The following is a 21,032-nucleotide window of genomic DNA, read 5'->3' as shown; positions in this document are numbered from 1 at the left end:
GCACTGGGTCACCGCGCAGGTTCTGAGTCTCCCTATTGGGGAGGGCGGTCAGTCGCTGGTGTGCGTCCGCACCCAGGTCGCGACGTTCCGCCTTCAGACCTTGCGGCGATACCTTTACGTCGAGCCTCCTCCTAGGTGGTGCGCCCTGGCGACGTATTTTTTCCGCCAGGTGCGTAACCTCAACTACGACACGCAGCTCTTGTTCGTCGACCGTGACGGTTTGGAGGTCGCCCTCAAGGCGCTGCCTGTCTTTTACCAGGACCTGATCACTGTCTGGAATATGGTCGAATCGCGTCGCGCCTACCCTCCGGCTGGAGTAGCGGCTGTCTTCAGGGAGCCGTTGCTCAGCAATGCGCACCTCCGTACTCGCTGGTTCGAGTGGCTGTCGGAGGGGAGGCCCGTGGCGGCGAGGGCGACCAGGGTCGGGGACGTGCTGGGTGCCGGGGGCCTGGGCTGGACGCTGCCACAGGACATAGCGAGCAGGGCAGCGGTAGACGTCCGGGACGTGGCCGCCGCCATCCGACGCCTTAAAACGCCGGTGCTCGGACCCGATGTAGTGCACCAGTTGGAGGACGCTCAGGTGTGCGGTGGGATCCCGTCCGCGCTCACCCCGGCCCGGACGGAATTTCACATTGGCCCCAAGGTCCCGTACTTCACGCGGGAGCCTGTGCCCCAAAACCTGAGCCGCCTCCGGAATTTTAATTTTGTTTCCTTCAAAGATATAAAAAGGAGGGCTCTGTATCGACTGCTGCTGCACACCGTCCACCTCGTCTCCCTCATCCACCGTCCGGACACTCCTTGGCATGCCCATGTGCCACCGGGCGGTGGGGATCCCCAGTGGAGGGCTCTCTCTCGGGGATCTGGGGTGGAGGGTGCTGCACGCAGCAGTCCCCTGCAACCGCAGATTGCGGTGATTCACGGACTTCCAGCCCAACTGCTTGTTCTGTGGCGCTGTGAAGTCCGTGGACCATGTATATATTGGGTGTGGGCGTTTGCACTCCCTTTTTTGATTTTCTCAGAAACCTTCTCCTCTGCTTTTGGCTGCACTTCAGTCCCACGCTCCTGATCTTCGGGTACCCGGTACGGAGGAGAGAGGGCAGGTCTTACGACCTCCTCGTGGGTCTGCTCCTGGGCCTGTCCAAACTGGCCATCAACCGGTCCAGGCAGCGGGCCATCGCGGGCGTCGTTAGGGCCGACTGCCTGCCTCTCTTCCGGGGTCATGTTAGAGCCCGGGATCCTTGGAGAAGGAGCATGCGGTGTCCACCAACACCCTGGAGTCGTTCAGGGAGAGGTGGGCGCCGCAGGGAGTGGAGTGTATTATTACCCCGTCCAACTCTATTTTGATTTAATCCCTACCCTCCCCTTCACCTTTTTGATGACACAGCATTGCCCTTTGATGTGAAGGGCAGTGTTTGTCAGTGGCCACTCGGGTGTTTTCCTATTTTCCTGGTGGTGGCAATTGAATAAAGATTCGTGCACTTTGTGTCTTTCACTGTGTCTCGCACCTACACACACATACCATGGGTGCTGGGGAAAAAATAAGCACTACCGCAGTTCGGCGGTAGTGTGGGGGTTTAAAAAAAGAAAAAAAGAACAAGAGTTAAAAAATATTAAAAAAAGAAAGAAAAAATAAAAAAAGAATATCTTAATCCCTACCCTACCCTTCACTGTTTTGCTCACACAGCATTGCCCTTTCATGCGAATGGCAGTGCTTTTCACTGGCCGCTTGGGTGTTTTCCTATCTTCCTGGTGGTGGAAATTGAATAAAGATTTGTACACCTGGTGTCTTTCAATGTGTCTCGCACCTGCGCGCGCGCACACACACACACAAACACACACACACACACACACAGCATGAGTGCTGGGGAAAAATAAGCACGACCACAGTTGGGTGGTAGTGTGGGGGTTAAAAAAAACAGGCGCGTCAGGGGTTCTGATCATTCTGAGAGCTGGCTCTGAGGGAGCTGGATCAGTGTCATGGACTCTCCACATGTAAGTAAGAGAAAAAAAAGAGGAGTGTCAGAAGGACTGATGAGTCAGGTACCTGACTCTGAATAACAACCTTCCAACCAACCCCACCTCCTTCTGTCACCCTCAATCTCCCCATGCTTCCTCTTGTTTCCCCTTCAATCCAGCTTGTGCTGCCTTTGGGAGAGGTTGGCCTTCCCTCCATCACCCAGGAATGTGGTCATCATTCCAGAGCATTCGCACTTTTAACCTGAGGGTCATCGCAGCTGAGGCGGGGGAGAGAAGGTGGCACATTCATGGTGGTCACACCTGTCATTAATCCACCGCAACCTCTCTTGGGGCTGTAAGAATTTCACCTCCCTCACTCAGACAGCTCCCATCCCTGTAGGGTAATATTGCTGCACCTAGTTTTGGGTTAATTTACCACTCAAATGTGACTATGGGAAACCAGCATTGGCTGGGCAGGCAACCACGACTCCTCTGGCCCTGGATTCAAAAAATGACCTTGGAATTGATCATCACATTCGGGATCACAGTGCCCACTGCCTCTGAAATCCCTCACTTACCGAGACTACACTCTCAGTATTCACCTTTCTCAGCTGTCATCTCAATTTACTCTAAATTCTGTGTCCAATGATCCTGCCCCTCCAGCTACCCAATGAAGGAGCAGCACTCCGAAAGCTTCTACTTCCAAATAAACCTATTTTACTATCATCTGGTGTTGTGTGCTTTTTAACTTTGGCCATCTGAAGGAGCTGCCATCTCAGACTGAATCAGCTGAACTGTTTTTCATTCATGATTTGAGAAGATTAAAACCTCACCTTCAATCCCCAGCACAAAGCCCATTCTCAATCCATAGCTCGGAGACATATACCTCAGAGAGACACCTACAGGCAGCACTCAGTAATACACACACTCTGTGAGACAGGCAGCACTGAGGAACACACTCACACTCCATGCTGCGGATAGGTGTCTCACTGAATGTGGGTGTGTTACTGTGCGCTGTCTGTGGTGTGTCTCTGAGTAACACACTCACACTCAGAGAGACATGTAGAGGCAGAATTCGGTTAAACACTCACACTCAGAGAGAGCACACAGCCAACAAAGTCTGTGATTGGCCGAAGATTATTTCAGGGGCGATCTGACATGCAGCAGAGAATGCACAGTGCGATCCCATCAGCTGGGCATGGACCAACAAAGTGAAGAGGGAATACATCAGATTGTACTTATTGAGTCCTAACAATTTTCTCTTTTTTTGGAATCTACATAAATTCCTGACCAAAGGGATCATTTGAAAATGATTGATGATTGTAACTGATTGACAGGCCAAGTAACCAATTGTGACCATGACCTGCTGAAATTCAGCCAATCAACTGGGGTGGAAGTCAGCTATTTCCAAAGCAAACAGAGACAGAGACTGAATCTTCACCTTTATTCCCTTTTCCACATTCACATTGACAGAAAAAAGAAACTGGAATTAATAGCCCAGACAGAGGAAGCTGCTCAAATTCACAGCCACAATGCAGCTTGAGGAAAACACTTGGAGAGATTTTCTCAATAACATGGGAATCCTGTCCCTTTAAACAGTGATAAAACCTTAAATTGAAACTGGAGGCTGAGCAGGAAGGAGATCTGGTTTACTGAAGCAGAGACTTCTGAGGTTCACATTGGTTTGTACAGCTGTCATCACAAGGCAATCCTGTCCCCATCAAACACTCCCAGGACAAGGACAGTATGAGGTTTGACACAGTGTAAAGCTCTCTTGCCGCTCCCCCAATGACCTGCTTTAATATCCAAACCTCAGAAGTATCTCTGAGCAATCCTGAGAAGGAAGTGAGTTGAAATTCAGTTCTGACAATGACCTTTGTCCTGCCAGCTCAGTCCTGTTCTATTTAAAGTTGTGTCTCCTCTGTGGACTGTCTCAAACACTCTACACACATTCTGATCTCCTGATACTCTTGCTGAGGGTAGAGGGGAGAGTCACGTGGGTGAGGGCACAGGAGAAGCGAGCGTTGGACTCCCAGTCAGACCCAGAGAGTGTCAGCAGGCTGCTGACACTGTAGGTGCTGTCCGAAGCTCGCAGATAGTTGCTGGTCTGAACACCGTCCGAAATCACTGCACCGTCCTTCTTCCACTGCACCTCCAGCTGATCGGGATAGAAGTGATTGGCAAGGCACACCAGGGTGGCAGTGCCCTTGGCATTGACCTGCTCCGGGGAGGGAGGCAGCAGGGTCAGCTTGGGCTGAGAGTTGTCACGGCCTGAAAGACAAGAGAAACAATCTTAATTCCTACCACTGGAAGGGAATTCAACCCTTCACTGTCCATACAATCTTTTTGAACATTTGTAGTCAATACAGAATAAACCCAACAAATGACCAGGCATTGTTCAAATTGCTTCTTGGGATGTGAGTGTCACTGGCAGGGCCAGTATTTATTACCCATCCCTAACTGCTCCAGAGAAAGTGATGGTGAAGCAGCAGAGAGAGAAGGGACAGTTTTGGACCATTGTTTATAAAATGAATGTGGGCAGCTGGAAGGGCTGTCAATGGGGGAGCATTTTCGTGACAGTGCTCAGATTCAGAGTAGGAATGCAAATGGAGAACCATGGAGCAAGTGTAAAAGTTTTCATTTTACTCAACTGTGTGGTGTTTTGGTAAAAGTGGATCGGAACAAGCGGCATTGTGGGAAATCAGTGTCAAGACAATGGGAGCCCTCGAAGGACGAGACAGAGATTGTTCAGAATCTGTTCCCACAAAGAGTAAGGGTGTGACTTCCAGATCTAGACCAAATGAACAAGAGGATTGGGGGTCATGTACTGACATGGATTGGGAACTGGTTGGCAGACAGGACAGGAAGAACGAGTCATTTTCTGAATGACAGGTAATTACAACTTAGGGTGCCACAGGGGTCAGTCTTTGGTACTCAGTTATTAATAAATTATAATAATAGAATCATCGAATCAGAGAGACCCAAAAGGCCCATCAGCCCATTGTGTCCAGACTGGTCATAAAACAACAACCCAATAATTCTCATCCATTTTCCTAGCATCAGGGAATGAGATGCAGTATGTGTTCAATAAAGAATTAGATATAGTTCTTCGGATTAAAGGGATCAAAGGATTTGGGGAGAAAGCAGGAACAGGGGACAGTGTTGGATGATCAGCCATGATCATATTGAATGGTGGAGCATGTTTGGGGGCCGAACGGCCTACTGCTGCTCCTAGTTTGGATGTTTCTATCTCTTTCTCAGATAATGAAAGAATGTCTCTTGTCAATTTGAAGCTGCAAGTCAAATGTTTGTGGAGGTGGAAGACGTGGCCATGGTGATTAATGCAGGTCAGTAAGGTGGTAAGAAGACACATGGGATAAACTGTTCTTCATTTTCCCTTGATGGAATGAGGGCATTGCTGGATTGGCAGCATTTATTGCCCATCGCTATTCACCCAGAGGGCAGTTTAGTGTCAACCACATTGCTGTGGGTCTGAGGTCACATGGGAAGGATGGCAGTTTCCTTCCCTGAAGGACATTAGGGAATCAGATGGCTTTTTCCTGACAATCAACGATGGTTTCATGGTCGTCATTAGACTCTTAATTGCAGATTTTCTTTGATTGAATTTGAATGCCACCATCTGCTGGATTCTAACCTTGGTCCCCAGAACATTATCTGGATCTCTGGATAAACAGTTCAGCAATAACACCATTAGTCCATCACCTCCTTTATCTCAGTATTGGTTGACAGCGAAAGCAAGAAGTTTGTTTATTCAGCAACTGGATAAAACCCCAGTTAGAGCACAGTGAGGGAACAGTGTATGGTTCTGGTGACCACATTACAGGAAGGATGGGATTCCATTAGAGATGTGGACAGACGAGGAGTTTGTCTGGAATGGGGACTTTGAGCTTTGAGGAATGATTGCTTTGGCTGGGAGTGTTTTCTTTGGAACAGAGGTAGCTGAGGGGAGATTTGATTGTGGTATGTAAAATGATGAGGGGCCTGGACAGAGTGGGTAGGAAGGACTGATTTCCACCAGCACAGAGGGCAATAACCATGGGGAGAGATTGAAATCAGTTGTGGGCAGGATTAGAGGGGAGTTGAGGGTATTTGTTTTCACCCAGAGGCTGGTGGGATGTGGGACTGACTGTCTGAAAGGGTGGGAGAGGCAGAAACACTCATCACATTGAGAAAACGCTTGGATATTCACTTCAAACAGTGAAACCTCAGGAGTTATGCAGCAAGAGCTGGAAAGTGGGATGGAGCTCGATACCTCTTTAACAAACCTCCGATCACCCAGAGATCAGGAGAAATGTATCCGAGAACATTGGAGCAGAATCGGATCCAAACACTTTGGGATAGAGTTACATTGGGGTGTCTGTGTAGAAGGTTCTAAATTACATTTCAAACCGTACTGCACACTGCTGGGCTGAGGTCAAGGGTGAGACTGCAAAGTGTCTCAGTGTCCTTTGGGTCACTGCTCCTAATGACCCCATGCCCCCGGAAGTTGAGAGTACACAGACAATGGGTGAATGTCCGGATCAGGAGACTTCAATCTTAAAGAAAGACTTGCATTTGTGTAGCGCCTGTCCCCAACTCAAGATGTCCCAATGGATCTTTCCAGCAGACTGTGCAGAGCGAGATCGCAAACACAGTATGATAAATAGCAGAGAAATAGATTTTTTGTGATTTCTATGGGGGGATAAATATTGATCAGGGACACTGGGGGTTCTGCCTGCTCTTCATCAAACAGTGCCATGGAATGGCATCTTTCACAACTGAAAGACTCCCAGTTCATCCAAAAAAAGGAAGAATAGATCACTGAAAGTGAAGTTGCACGTCGGTGGGCGGGGGGGGGGGGGGGGCGGGTGTGGAGGGGGAGGTGGGGGGGGTTGTGACAAAATCATTTGGTTTGCTTTCCTTTATTGGTCAGTGCATTGAGTATTGGAGTTGGGAGCTGTTGCGGCGGTACAGGACGTTGGTTTGGGCACTTTTGGAATACTGTGTGCAATTCTGGTCCCCCTGCTATAGGGAAAATGTTGTGAATCTTAAAATGATTCAGAAAAGATTTACAAGGATGCTGCCAAGGTTGGAGGGTTTGAGCTATCGGGAGAGACTGAAAATGCTGAGGCTGTTTTCCCTGGATCTTTGCAGGTTGATGGGTGACCGTATAGAGGTTTAAAAAATCATGAGCGGCAAAGATAGGGTGAATAGAGAAGATCTTTTCTCCAGAGTGGGGGAGTCCAGAACTGGAGGGCAGAGTTTGAAGGTGACGGGGAAAGATTTAAAAGGGACCTAAGGGGCAACGTTTTCATTCAGAGGGTGTTAAATGTATGGAATGAGCTGCCAGAAGAAGTGGTGAAGCCTGGTACAAGTACAACATTTAAAAGGCATGCATATGTAAATAGGAAGAGTTTAGAGGGATATGGGCATCAATCCAGCCCTTAACATTTCAGGCTCTTCCAAAGATATTTACAGACAGTTTTGTTTCACAAACAGTCACAGTTGCAATGTCAGGAACGTGGCAGCCAGTTTCTACACAGCAAGATCCAACTAGAAGCAATGAGATCAAAGAGCATTAATGATGTTGGATTATGATAAATATTGGCCTGATTAGATTCCCTACAATGTGGAAATAGTCGTTCAGCCTGACAAGTCGACATCAACCCTCCGAACAGCAGCCCAATGAGAAACTTTCCGTACATTTACTCCTGACTATTTCACCAAACACTGTAGGGAATTTAGAACGGCCAATTCACCTGACCTGCACATCTTTGGACAGTGGGAGTAAACCAGAGCACCTGGGGGAAACCCACACAGCCACAGGGAGAATGTGCAAACACCACACAGACAGTTTCCCAAGGCAGGAATTCAACCCGGTCCTTGGTGCTGTGAGGTAGCAGTACTACCTCTGAGCCACCATGCCTGAAGTCAACACAACGATAAAGTAATTTGGTTCACTTGGATGGAAAATGAGAAAACAGAAGGTGAAGGAGAAGGTACGATTGCTGGTTAGCGATGGGATTGATTGTTACCAGAAAATAAAAGATAGGGATGGATTTTCTCAATATCAAAGGAACTAAAGAAGTGCAGGGAAAATCAATAACAGAACAAACTTAAAGGGTTTGTATCTAACTGCACGAAGCATTCAGAGTAAGGTAGACAAAGTGACGCCAAAAAATCCAGGTAAATTGAGTGTCCAAGGAATTTAAACTAGTTAAAGTGGAGAAGGGCTCAGGAGAGGTTAATCAAGATTCTGGAAGACGTACGAGGACAGAGAGTACAGAAAGGAACAAGAGTCGAACATCAAGCCCAGCAGATAAGAGGACAATAATGAGAAGGAGGGCAGTCAATGCAGGACTGAGGGTGTTGTACTTAAAAGCACACAGTGTACACAATGAGCTGGTCGTGCAGATTGAAACTGGCAGGTACAATGTTGTGGGTATAACAGAGACATAGCTGTAAGGGGATCCCGGCTGGGAACTAAATATCCAAGGATACATGTCCTATCAAAAGCTCAGGCAGATGGTCAGAGGGGGAAGAGTTGCCTTGTTAGTGTGAAATAAAATTCAATCAACAGCAAGAAGTGATAGAGAGTCAGAAGGTGTAGAATCTGTGTGGGTAGAGTTGAGGAACCGCAATAAAGAATCTGATGCAGATTATGTTCAGTTCTCCAAGCAGTAATCAGGGTGTGGGGAATAAAATCAATCAGGATACAGAAAAGACAGAAACTAAATGTCAGGGTAGACCTCAATGGATAGATGGACTGGGTAGTGCGTCTAAAGAAAAGGATTTCAAGGAATATCCACGAGATGGCTTTTGGAGCAGCTTGTGGTTGAGCCACTATGGAACAGGCAGGTTTGGATTTCGTGATGTCTAATGAGGCAAACCTGATTAGTGAGTTTAAGGTGAAAGTATCCCTGTGGATAAGGGACCATAATATGATGGAATTCCCCCTGTAGCTTGAGAGGGAGAAGCTACAATCTGATGGAACTGTATTTCAGTTGAGTAAACAGAACTACAAAGACATGAGGAAGGAGCTGACCAGAGTTGATTGGAAGGGGAGCCGAGCAGGTAAGATGGTGGGGCAGCAAACAGCAGAGTTTCGGGGAGTCATTCAGGAAGGAGAGTAGGAATTCATCCCAAAAAAGAAAAACAAACATACTCAGGGGAGGACAAGGCAATCACGGCTGATGAGGGAGGTCTAGGACAGCATAAAAACAAAAGAAAAGGCATCCAATGTGGTGGAGAATAGTGGGAAGTCAGAGAATTAGGAAGTCTTTAAAAACCTACAGAGGATAACGAAAAAAGCATTAAGGGTGGAGAAGGTGAAATGTGGGGGTATGCTCGCCAGTAATACAAAAGAAGATTGCAAGAGTTTTAGCAGATATATAAAAAGGAAGAGGGAGGCAAAAATAGACATTGGATCACTGGAAAGTGAGGTTGGAGAAAGAATAGTAGGAAATGATGGAATAGCCGAGGAATTGAACCGGTACTTTGCATCAGTCTGCACCATGAAAAACACCAGTAGCATTCCAATACTTCAAGACTGTCAGGGGGCAGAGGGGAGTGTAGTGTCCATTACTAAGGAGGAGGTACTGGGGAAGCTGAAAGGTCTGAATATGATAACTCACCTAGACTGGATGAACTACACCCGTGTGTTCTGAAGGAGATCACTGAGGAGAGTGTGGAGGCATTGGTGATGATCTTTAAGGAATCAAAGGAGTCAGGGTGTGGAGGTGGAGATTTGGTGGGGGTAAGGGATAAAAAAAATGGCTCACATACCAACCCTGTTTAAGAAGGGAGGGAGGTAGAAGATGGGACATTATAGGCCAGTTAGCCTGGACTCAGCTTTCGGTAAGATTTTAGAATTCAATTTAGGGGTGAAATTGCAGAGGACGTGGAAGTACAATGGTAAAATAGGGCTGAGACAACACGGTTTCATCAAGGGGAGGTCATGCCTGGCAGATCTGTTCGAACTCTTTGAGGAGGCAATGAGTCAGTCAGACAAAGGAGAGTCCGAGGAAGTCATGTGTTTGGAATTCCAGAAGGTATTTGACGTATGATAAGCACCCATAGTGTTAGGGGCAATGTACTGGCATGGACTGAGGACTGGGACTGGCAGGTTGGTATAAAGCAGAGAGTGAGGAAAGATGGCAGCTGTTGACGAGTAGGGTTCTGCAGGTGTCAATGTTGGGACCATAACTATTCACGTTATACATGAACAATCTGGATGAAGGAAGTGAAGACATTGTTGCTAGGTTTGCAGGTGACATGAGATAGATGGAGGGACAGGAAGTGTTGAGGAAGTGGGAAGGCTGAAAAAGGTCCTGGAGAGGCTCGGAGAGTGGGCAATGAAGTGACAGATAGAATACAAGAAGGAATGCAACGACTGTTTGCTAAATGAGGAAAGCCTTTGGAAATCTAAAGCAGAAACCTCATTCAGGTTTCCCTTCAGGTGAACAGGCAGGTCCAGTTTGTGCTTGGGAAGGTAAATGAAATGATCGCGTTCATTTCAATAGGGCCAGAATACAAGAGCAGAGATATACTGCTGAGGCTGTGTCAGGGTCTGGTCAGACTGAATTTGGAATATTGTGAGCAGATTTGGGACCCATATTCTAAGAAACAATGTGCTGGCATTGGAGGGGTTTACAAGAATGATCCTGGGGATGAAGGGCTTGTCATATGAGGCGTAGTTGAGGACTCTGGGTCTGTACTCGATGGGGTTTAGAAGGATGAGGAGGGATCTTATTGAAATTTACAGAATTCTGACAGGCCTGGATAAAGTGGATGCAGAAAAGATGTTTCCAAAAACAGGAGAGACTCGGTAAACAAGGCACAGCCTCAGAATGAAGGGCCGAACCTTTAGAGCTGTGATGAGGAGGAATTTCTTCAGCCAGAGGGTGGTGAATCTGTGGAGCTCATTGCCACAGAGGGAAGTGGAGGCCAAGTCACTGAGTGTATTAAAGACAGAGATAGATAGGTTCGTGATTGTTAAGGGGATGGAAAGTTCCTGTGGAGCAGGCAGGAGAATGGGGGTGAGAAGCATATCTGCCAAGATCAAATGGCAGAGCAGATTCAATGGGTGAATGGCTGATTTCTGCTCCTATTTCTTTAAGTCTTCTGGAGAGTTTCCCCAAAACGCTGGAACACTGAACCCACTGGACTGTGAGCCCTGCTGGAGCTAGTACAGGAATCCCCAGAGTGCCTCCCACTCTCCAACTAGGATTCAGATCAAAATCCTGATGAGAATGATCGTTCATCTGGGGAGTGCAGCCAGAGCCAAGTCCCTGGCCCCACGGTGGGGTCTCAGCTATACAGGAGGGCACAAGGAAGACTCAAAGAGCGATACTGAGAGGATATTCGAGAGTGAGGGCAATCAATAGGTGTTTCTACAGCTGCAGATGGGAATCCAGGATGGTGTGTTGTCTCCGTGGTGCCAGGGTCAAGGATGTCACTGAGCGGCTGCAGAGCACCCTGAGGGGAGAGGGGGAACAGGCAGCAGTCGTAGACCGCATTGGTCCCAGTGATGGATGGAGAAAAAGTAACATGGTCCTGCGATCAGAAGTTCGGGAGCTCTGGAGGGAATAAGCAGCAGGAACTCAAAATGAGGAATCTCCGGATTTTCCCAGTGCCGCACGCAGGTGAGAATAGAATCAAGAGGTGAACACAGGTGACTGTGAGGCTGGAAAGACGATTCCTGAGGGAGTGCATTAGATTCTTGTGAAGTGGTTTACGAGTGCTATTAGAGAGGGTTTAAACTAACTTGGCAGTGCTGTGGGAGCCAGGAGGGAATGTCAGAGAGGAGCACAAAGGAACACAGAATCCTCAGTGCCGTCAATAAGTCACCTCCCAGTGGGAAGGATGTGGAGGAACACAAATGCATAAATTTACATAGACCTGCAAATATGATAGAGTTGTTATAAATGGGCGGGCGGTCTTTAGTTTCTGAATATAGACTGGGATATTCAGGTGAATTTTCAGGTGGCATCAGTGGCGCAGTGATGGCTCAGGTGGGGAAGCACGGTGGCTCAGTGGTTGGTACTGCAGCCTCACAGTGCTATGGTCACAGGTTCGATTCCAGCCTTGGATGATTGTCTGTGTGGAGTTTGCACATTCTCCCTGTGTCTGCATGGGTTTCCTTCAGGTGTTCTGGTCTCCTGCCATGGTCTAAAGATGTGCAGGTCAGGTGAATTAGCCATGCTAAATTGCCCATAGTGTTAGATGCATTACTTACAGGGAAATGGGTCTGGGTGGGTTACTCTTCGGAGGATCGGTGTGGACTTGTTGGACCAAAGGGCCTGTTTCCACACTGTAGAGACTCTAATCTAATTGTTGGCAGCGAAGAAGGCTGTCTAAGAATACAATGGAATCTTGAGCAACTGGACCAGTGGGCTGAGGAATGGCAGATGGAGTTTAATTCAGATAAATGTGAGTGCTGTATTTTGGTAAGACACAAGAAATGGGTGAGATCCCAAACAAATATTTCAGGTCAGTATTTGTTGTGGAGAAAGCTAGGGAATTTGGAAAACTAGTGATGTCTTGAAAAGAGATCACACACAAAAGAGGAGACGCTCAAGATCTGAAAACACATAAAGGTAGTCGGTAAACCCTAGGACCTGATCATGTGTATCCCAGAGCATTGTGGGAAACTAGGGAAGAGATTGTTGGGCCCCTTGCTGAGAAATGTGTATCACTGACAATCATGGGTAAGGTGCTGGAGAACCAGAGAGGTTGGCTAATGTTATGCCATTATTTCAGAAAGACGGTAAGGAAAAGCCAGGGGAAATATAGACCAGTGAGCCTGATGTCAGTGCTGGGTACGATGTTGGAGTGGATTCTGTGGGATAGGATTTACATTCTTTGGATAATCTATGTGGTTTTATGCATAGGAATTCATGTCTCCTGAATTTGATTAAGGAGGTGACAACAAAGATTGATAAAGACAGAACAGTAAAAATAGTCTATATGGACTTCAGTAAAGTTTTTGACAAGGTTCCACATGATAGACTGGTTAGGAAGGTTAGACCACATGGGATCCAGGGGGAGTGAGCCGTTGTGATAAAAAAAATTAGATTGAAGAGAGGAGACAGAGAGTGGTGGTAAAAGGTTGCTTTTCAGACTGGAGATCTGTGAATAGCTGTGTGCCACTAACATTGGTGCTGGGTTCACTACTTTTATCATTTAAAGAAATGATTTGGATGTGAATATAGGAGTTACAGTAAATTTGTAGATGATATCAAAATTGGTGAGATAGTGGATAGTAAAGAAATTCATCTCAGGGTACAGCGGGACCTTCATCAGATGGGGCAATGGGTAGAGTTGTGCCAAATGGAGTTCAGTTTAGATAACTGTAGGATGTTGCATTTTGGAAAGGCAACCCAGGGCAAAACTTATACAGTGGTAGGGCCCTGTGGGGTGTTGCTGAACAAAGAGACCTCAGAGTGAAGATGCAAGTGCGTTATTACTTGAAAGTGTGGTCACAGGTAGACAGGGTGATGAAGAAGTTGTTGAGTACACTTGCCTTTATTGGTCACTGCTTTGAGTACAGGAGTTGGGACATCATACAGGAGATTAGTGATGCCACTTTGGATATAGTGTGAACAATCCTGATCACCTTGCAAGAGTAAGGATGCTGTTAAACTTAAAAAGCTGCAGAAAATACTTACAAGAACATGACCAGGAATTGGAGGGTTTGAGCTTTAGGGAAAGGCTGAAGAAACTGGGCCGATTTTTCATGCAGCATCTGAGGCCTAGGGGTGACCTTATAGATGTTTATACAATCATGAGGGGCATGGACAGGGTTATATCCAAGGCCTTTTCCTTGGGAAAGGGAGTCCAAACAAGATGGCGTAGATTTAAGGTGAGAGGCAAACTATTCAAAAGGGACCTGAGGGGCAACTTGTCACACAGAGGGTGGAGTGTGTCTGGTTCGAGCTGCCAGAGAAAGTATTGGAGGCAGATACCATTACAGCATTTAAAACGCATTGGGATGGGTACATGAATAGGAAGGTTTTGAGGGATGGAAGCAAAATGCTGGTTAATACGATGAGGTCAGTTTAGGATATCTGGTTATCATGGACAAGTTGAACTGAAAGGTCTGTTGACTCCATGACTCTGAGAGGCTGGAAAAGTTGAGACTTTGTACTCTGACGCATAAGAGTCTGAGAAGTGAACTTATAGATGTTTATAAAATCATGAGGGCCATAGCAAATGTGAATAATTCAGGAAGGAGGTGAAGTTTTGTAGAAATGGCAAAAAAATTCCTGAAGATCATTCCAGGGATGAGGAACATCAGTTATACAGATTGATTGGAGAATTTGGGACTGCCTTCTTAGGAGAAGGCTGAGAGGAGATTTGTTTGAGGAATTAAAACCATGAGGGGCCTGGACAGAGTAAATAGGGAGAAAATGTATCCAATTGAGAAAGGATTGAGACCGAGAGACCACAGATTGAAAGTAATTAGTGAAAGTAACAAAAGTGAGATGGGGAACAACATGTTCAGCCAGTGAGTTGGTTAAGATCTGGAATGCACTGCCTGAGAGTGGGGTGGAGGCAGTTTCAATTGAAACATTCCGAAGGGAATGAGGCTGTTATTTGAAAAGGAACAATGTGCAGGGTGACAGGGAGAAGGCAGGAGAATGACATTCAGTGAATTGCTCATTCAGAGAATCAGTACAGACAGGATGGGTGGAATGGCCTCCTTGTGCACAGTAACAAGTCTGCGATTGTGTGATTGAGCAGAGTTAAAGCTGGGGGAGGTGGGAGCTCGGTGTCTCACTGTGCTGCTGCTGCTGCTGCTGCTGAGGTCAGTGAGATCAGAGACTGGGACAGGGAGCGAGAGCTCACATCAAACTCTGCCCGTGTCTGTCACACTGAGACTGACAGGAGGCTACTCACTGATTTCACTCCATGCTGCAGGAATGGGACCACAGGCTGCAAATGGACAGAGCTCCTCCACACGGTGAGTAAAACTGACTGACTTATATCTTGCTGTTTAAAGGGGGCAATGGGACTAAAGAAATACAGCTGGACACCCTGTTGGACACAGTGCTCCTCAATCAACCATTTCATTCACTGAAGCTCCCCACTAACACATTCAACAATTCAGCAACTGTATTTTAAAAAGTGTGTTTCAGTATTGACAGGGTTAATAACGGAGGATTGAGATTTACTTACTCAGTCTGAGCTTGGTTCCTTTACCGAATGTGAACCACAGTGAGAGTTCCCAGTGCAGAGGCTGTACAAAAACCTCCACTCTGCTTCACCCAATCACTCTTAACCTCTCCCTGTCTCCCAGTCTCTCGTTCACTCTCAACTTCTTTCTGCCCCACTCTGTCTCTCTCTCATTCATGTGTCTTTCTGTCTCTGTCTCTCTCTGTGTCCAGCGGGGCTTGGGAGCTTTATGAAATTTATTTTTCGGTATTAAATCTTCACGCGTGGCCATGGAGTGTAAGAGAGAAACTTGAGGCCTTCAAGTGAGTGGTGGACAGCACAGGGACTGGAGTGTGTAGTGGACAGTGACAATCCCAGCATGGGGTAATTTGTTCAGTTTCATTTATATCTAATTGTGAACGTGTCAGTTCAGACTGTGTGCCCATTATTATACATTTTATATAACTGATTCATGTGTCAGGGCACGAGGTGGTGCTGTGTCTTGAGGTTTTTGTATGGCTTTGTATCACTGTGTAGAGTGTAGCTGCTATAGCCGTTCTGACAATAATAGTCAGCGACATCCTCATTCTGAACGTTGCTGATTGTCAGGGTGAAACTGGTCCCTGATCCACTGCCGGTGAATCGATCAGAGACTCCTGTGTATCGATTTGTTGCAGAATAGATCAGGAGAGAGGGTTTCTGACCTTCTCGCTGCTGGTACCAAGCAAGGTAGCTGCTAATACTTTGACTAGCCGTACAGGTGATGGTTGCGGTCTGGCCCAGTCCCACTGACAGCACCGGGGGAGACTGGGTCATGGTGAAGTCCCCATTGATACCTGAGGGGTCAGAGAGAAACACAGTGAAGTCAGAACTGTCACAGAAAGAGCCGGTCAAATGAGAGATTGTCGGAGCATTGCTCTTGTTTCAACATTTTCCCTTCAATCACAAGTCAGTGGAAAAGGAGTGAAATGGAGAGCAGCTAAAGATTCAAGTATAAGAAGAGAGTTTTGTACCTGCGACACAGAATGCCAGGGGCCAGATCAGCTGGATGTGTGAAATCATGGTTTGTGCTCCTGTCCCTGTGCCTGGTTCCTGATAAACTCTCCCTTCACTGGGCTCTGCTTTATAAAGCTGCAGCCTGTGAGAGTCTGACTGGGTGTTCCTCAGTATGTAAATGGCATCAGGCAGAGAGAGCCACGTCAGCCCCTCACACTTCCTCTTCTCTCTCTCTCTCTCATCCTTCCTTTTCATACTTCCTTTCTCCCTTTTCCCTTTTTTCTCTTTCTCATCTTTCTCTTGTATATATTCATGTTATTCGTTTACTTTCTCCCTCTCTTTCTATTTCCGTCTCCGTCTCTGTCCTCTCCCAATTATATAACCATTTATACCTTTCCCTTTTTCCATGTATGTTTGACACTCTGTTTATCTCCCTTTCCTTCTGTGTTGGTTGGTCTCTCTCTCTCTCTCTCTCTCTCTCTCTCTCTCTCTCTCTCTCTCTCTCTCTCTCTCTTTCTTATCATTCATTTTTCCCCTTCACTTATATTACTAACTATTTCCTCACTCATGCTCTTATTATACCCTCAAACTCTAATTGCCTCACTCTATCTTTGTCTGTCTCCCTCCCTCCGGTCGCTCTCTAACTGATCTCCATAACAGGCGTTATTCCAGGAAAATGGAACAGTGAGTCCTGGGGCAGCAATTAAATGCCGCGCCCTCTCTCACTCAATCTCACAATGTACACTTGGGGTCTCTCTCTCTCTCTCTCTCTCTCTCTCTCTCTCTCTCTCTTTCTCTCTCTCTCTCTCTCTCTCTCTCTCTCTCTCTCTCTCTCTCTCTCTCTCTCTCTCTCTCTCTCTCTCTCTCTCTCATATATCTTCTGTATCTCTCTCAATCAGAAGTTCAATGACGTGACTAGCATTTAATAAGTCTGCACTGGTCATCAATGCTCTAGCAACATCAATCCCAGCTTGGCATTGAGGGAGAGGATCAGCCATGGTCATATTGAATAACAGAGCAGACTCACAGGGCCAATCCCTAACCCTAACCCTAAACCTAACCTAACCCTACTCCTGCTCTTTGCTTCTATCTCTGTATGTCTGTGTAATCTCTAATCTCTGCCCCTGGATATTGATCCCTCTATTCATGGAAAAAGTTGCCTTCCAGTCCACTCTATCCCTGCCCCTCATAATCTTTTTGACCTTCAGCAGGTTCCCTCTCAACCTTCACTGCTCCAAGAAAAACAATCCTGGCCTTCCCAATCCTTCCTCATAGCTCACACCCTCCTGGGAAATCTTTGCACCCTCTTGAGTACAGTCATATCCTTCTCATAATTTGGTGACCAGGACCTGTCTGCATGTCTGTCTCTATCTTTCACTGGATTACCTTTACTCTTTTTCTGACACCTACTCTGTCTCTCTCTCTGTCTCTCTCTCTGTCCGATCTCTCTGTCTCACTGTCTCATACTCTATCTTGCTCTATCTCTATTCTTCAACCCCACCATCTCTGCCTCTCTCTACCACTCTCTCTCCCCCTTTTACTCATCTTACACTGCCTGAGACTCTTTATCCCGCTCTCTCTCACTTTCACACCCTGTCCTTCTGTGTCACTCTCGCCAACAATCTCTCTCTCTCCCCCTCTCACTCACTCTGTCTCCCTCTCTCTGTGTTGCTCCAGCTCTACCTCACTAATGGATGTTAACCCTTGACACCAGGAAAATGTCTACTCCGAGAATAAAGCCCCATTTCACACATTGACCAGGGTTTGGCCTCTCTCAGGAAGATGGTCAGATTCTTGTGTAATGAAGGGCAATTCTGTGCTGTTGGCCTATTCTTACTGGGGACTCGTTTGTACACAAACCTCATTCCATGAAAGCCCAGCAGAGACAGGACATCCTCAGGCCATCAGTGTGAGCTGGAGGGATAGGACAGGCTCTGACCCATTGACCCATCCTGTCCATTCACAACATATTCCAATCCTTTCCCCTCATCTTCCCCTTCCATTGTTAAGCTCCAGTTTTACTGGTATAAGGATTGGACTTTCACACATTACTATAGAAAGGAAATGGGCCCCACACTCACTCCGGTATTCATGTCCCACTGGACTGTCCAGTGGAGACCAGTAAGCATGGAATTTATTCCCACTGAACTCTCCAGTAGAGACCATTAAACATTGGCCTCTTTGCCACTGGAGCCTCCAATGGAGACCAGTAAAAATCGGTCGATTTCCCACTGAATACTCCAGAAGAGACTAGTTAACATAGACCTTGTTCCTGCTGGGCCCTCCAACGGAAACCAGGAGAGAAAGGCCTCCATTTCTTTGAACTCTCCAGTACAGATCAGTAAATATGGAGCAGCTTCAAATTGGACCCTCCAATACAGACCAGTAAACATGTGACTCTTTGTGACTGGGTCCTCCAATATAGACCAGTAAACAAGGAGGATATCATTGCCTCAGCAAGATGGAACTTCGGAATGAGGAGCAGGAACAAGTAATTCAGCACTTCAAGCCCGTTTGCTATTTAACATGATCATGGCTGATCTTAACCTCCTCTCCACTTTCCAGACTGCTCCCAATTGCTCCCTCGCCTGCTTTTCATCAGAACAATATCTGTTTCGTTCTTGAATCTGTTGATTGATTCTGCCTCTACTGTACTTGAAGAAGAGGGGGATGGGAGAGCTGCGGGGTGGGTGTTGCGCACTGACTTCAACAGATTTGCAACCCTCTGAGAGAAGTAGTTGGAATGGAACAGATTCCATACAGTCTGGAACCAGGCCATTCAACCCAACAAGCCCACACCGAACCTTCAAAGAGCATTCCACCCAGAGCCAATCCCGAACCCTTTCCCTGTAACCCAACATTTCCCATGACTAATGAATCTAACCTACACTTTCCTGGACACTGTGGTTAAATTGGCACGGCCAATCCTCCGAATGTGGACATCATTCGACTGTGGGAGGAAATCGGAGCACGCAGATAAAACTCTCACGCACAGGGGGAGAATATACAAACTCCATACAGTCGACCGAGGGTGGAATCGAACCTGGGTCTCTGGCATTGTGAAGCAGCAGTGCTCACCACAGCACCACTGCGCCACCTCTTGATTCGTCTCATTCCAGTTTTAAACATACCTCCTCTCACTCTATATCTATGACCAATTGTTCAAGACTGGCCCACAAGAGGGAACATCTGTTCCATGCCTGCCCAATCAATCCCCTTTTGCATCTTACACACTTCACTCAGATTCTCCCGACATACGACTGAATTCCAGTGAGTACAAAATCTAGCTCTTCAACCATTCCTCATATGACAGGCCTTTCATCCCAGGGATCAGTCTGGTGAACATCCTCTGAACTGCATCCAGTGCCACCATATCCTTCACCAAGGAAGGAGACCACAACTGGACACAATGCTTCAGATGTGGTCTCACCAATACCTCATAGAATTGTAACAATATTTCTTTATTTCTGTAATCCAGTCCATTTATATTAAATACCAAGATTCCAATTGCTGCAAGAAATGCCAACATTCCAATTCCATGGGACTCAATTGGAACCTCTAACAGAGTTCAGGAAACATGGGCTTCCATCCCACTGGAATGTCCAATGGACATCAATAAGCCTGGGCCTCTTTCCCACTGGACCCTTCAGTATTGGAGCTCCAAACCCCACATCCTCTCCATCACATCGGTCTCTTATTTCAAACTCCACAACATTGTCCTTCTCTGCTCTGCATCAGCCCATTGACCACAGAAACTCTTATTCCTGCTCATCCCACCTCCAAACACCATCATTCTGATGTCCTCTCTCAGCTTACTCCATCTGTGCTCCATAAATTCCAAATTGTCTGGAATGAAGTGGCCCCTTCCCTGTCTCACACCAAGGAGGAGATGGACAGATTTGATATTAGTAATTAGTAGCAAGGTTACGGAGAGTGGGTGTGATCAGAATTGGTCAAATTGATTATGGCTCCTGCAGTTGAATATCCTGCTGGCAGGCTCGAGCCTTTTGCACACAGAATGGAGAAGTGTGTATGGTAGGAATATATTGTTCAGCTCCACAGAACTAAACCTCAGCATCAGATGTCCCTCAGGAGGGGAGATAGAATGTTCAGGGTCCTGAGCGCCATTTCCCAGCCCAGGCAGTTTTCCTCCCAGTGAATGAATGAGGTGCCAGTTTGGAGCCCAGGTTAGGGGCAGTCTCTACTGTGGACCCAGGTCTACAAGGGGCAGCTGGAGATCGAGCTGAAAAGGAAAGGTTTGCTGTGTTATTGGGAGAGAGGGTGGCAGTGGGAATAATTGGATCACTCACAGACACGATGGGCTGAATGGCCTCCTCGTGGGCGAGGGGGAGCAGATTTAGGACTGAATAGAGAAGGGACTTCTTCACCCAGAGGGTTGTGAATCGATGGAGTTACCCGACCAGTGAAGTGGTTGAGATTTCCTCATTAAAAGATTTTCAAGCGAAGGCAGGTAATTTTTTGAACAGTAAACGAATCAAGGGTTTTGGTGAAAAGGTGGGTAAGGGGGAGCTGAGGCCATGAAAAGATCAGCCATGTTCTCACTGAATGGCAGAGCAGACCGAGAGGCCAGAGAGCCTGCTCCTGCTCCTAGTTTTAATGTTCTTATGTGCTGTCAGATTCCAGAGAGTGCAGACAGTTCACAGTTTTCTCCCGTCTCAGTAACAAATGTCCAGCTGCTCCGAGCTCCTTCTTTCACTTCCTCTCTTGGTGAAGTTTCAACCTTGCGATCTGACAGTCTTTGCAGTTATTTTTTACACTGGGGCTTTCTGCTGTGGTCAGAATCTCTAATAATAATTGTCCAATCAGTGACAATCACAGCAGCTCAGAGCAGTCAGGACTGAGGAGCCAGGCTCACTGGGTAACATATTGGGAAGATTAAAGCCATCCTCTTCAGCTCCCGGTAC

At 46.9% G+C, this 21,032-nt stretch overlaps 1 gene segment (V, D, J or C); it reads right to left on the bottom strand.

Annotated features, from left to right (window-relative positions):
* Positions 1-3,385: 3,385 nt before the first annotated feature.
* Positions 3,386-16,194, bottom strand: LOC140479400 (Ig kappa chain V region Mem5-like). The segment is given in 4 exon segments: positions 3,386-4,227; positions 15,136-15,169; positions 15,649-15,947; positions 16,125-16,194. Coding segments are annotated over 4 exon segments (711 nt in total).
* Between the last annotated feature and the right edge of the window lie 4,838 nt (positions 16,195-21,032).

The sequence above is a fragment of the Chiloscyllium punctatum genome, chromosome 7 (assembly GCF_047496795.1).
Source record: "Chiloscyllium punctatum isolate Juve2018m chromosome 7, sChiPun1.3, whole genome shotgun sequence".
In the NCBI taxonomy this organism is placed as follows: domain Eukaryota; kingdom Metazoa; phylum Chordata; class Chondrichthyes; order Orectolobiformes; family Hemiscylliidae; genus Chiloscyllium; species Chiloscyllium punctatum.
The sequence above is the reverse complement of the archived record's forward strand: the minus strand, read 5'-3'. Positions and strand labels throughout refer to the sequence as shown.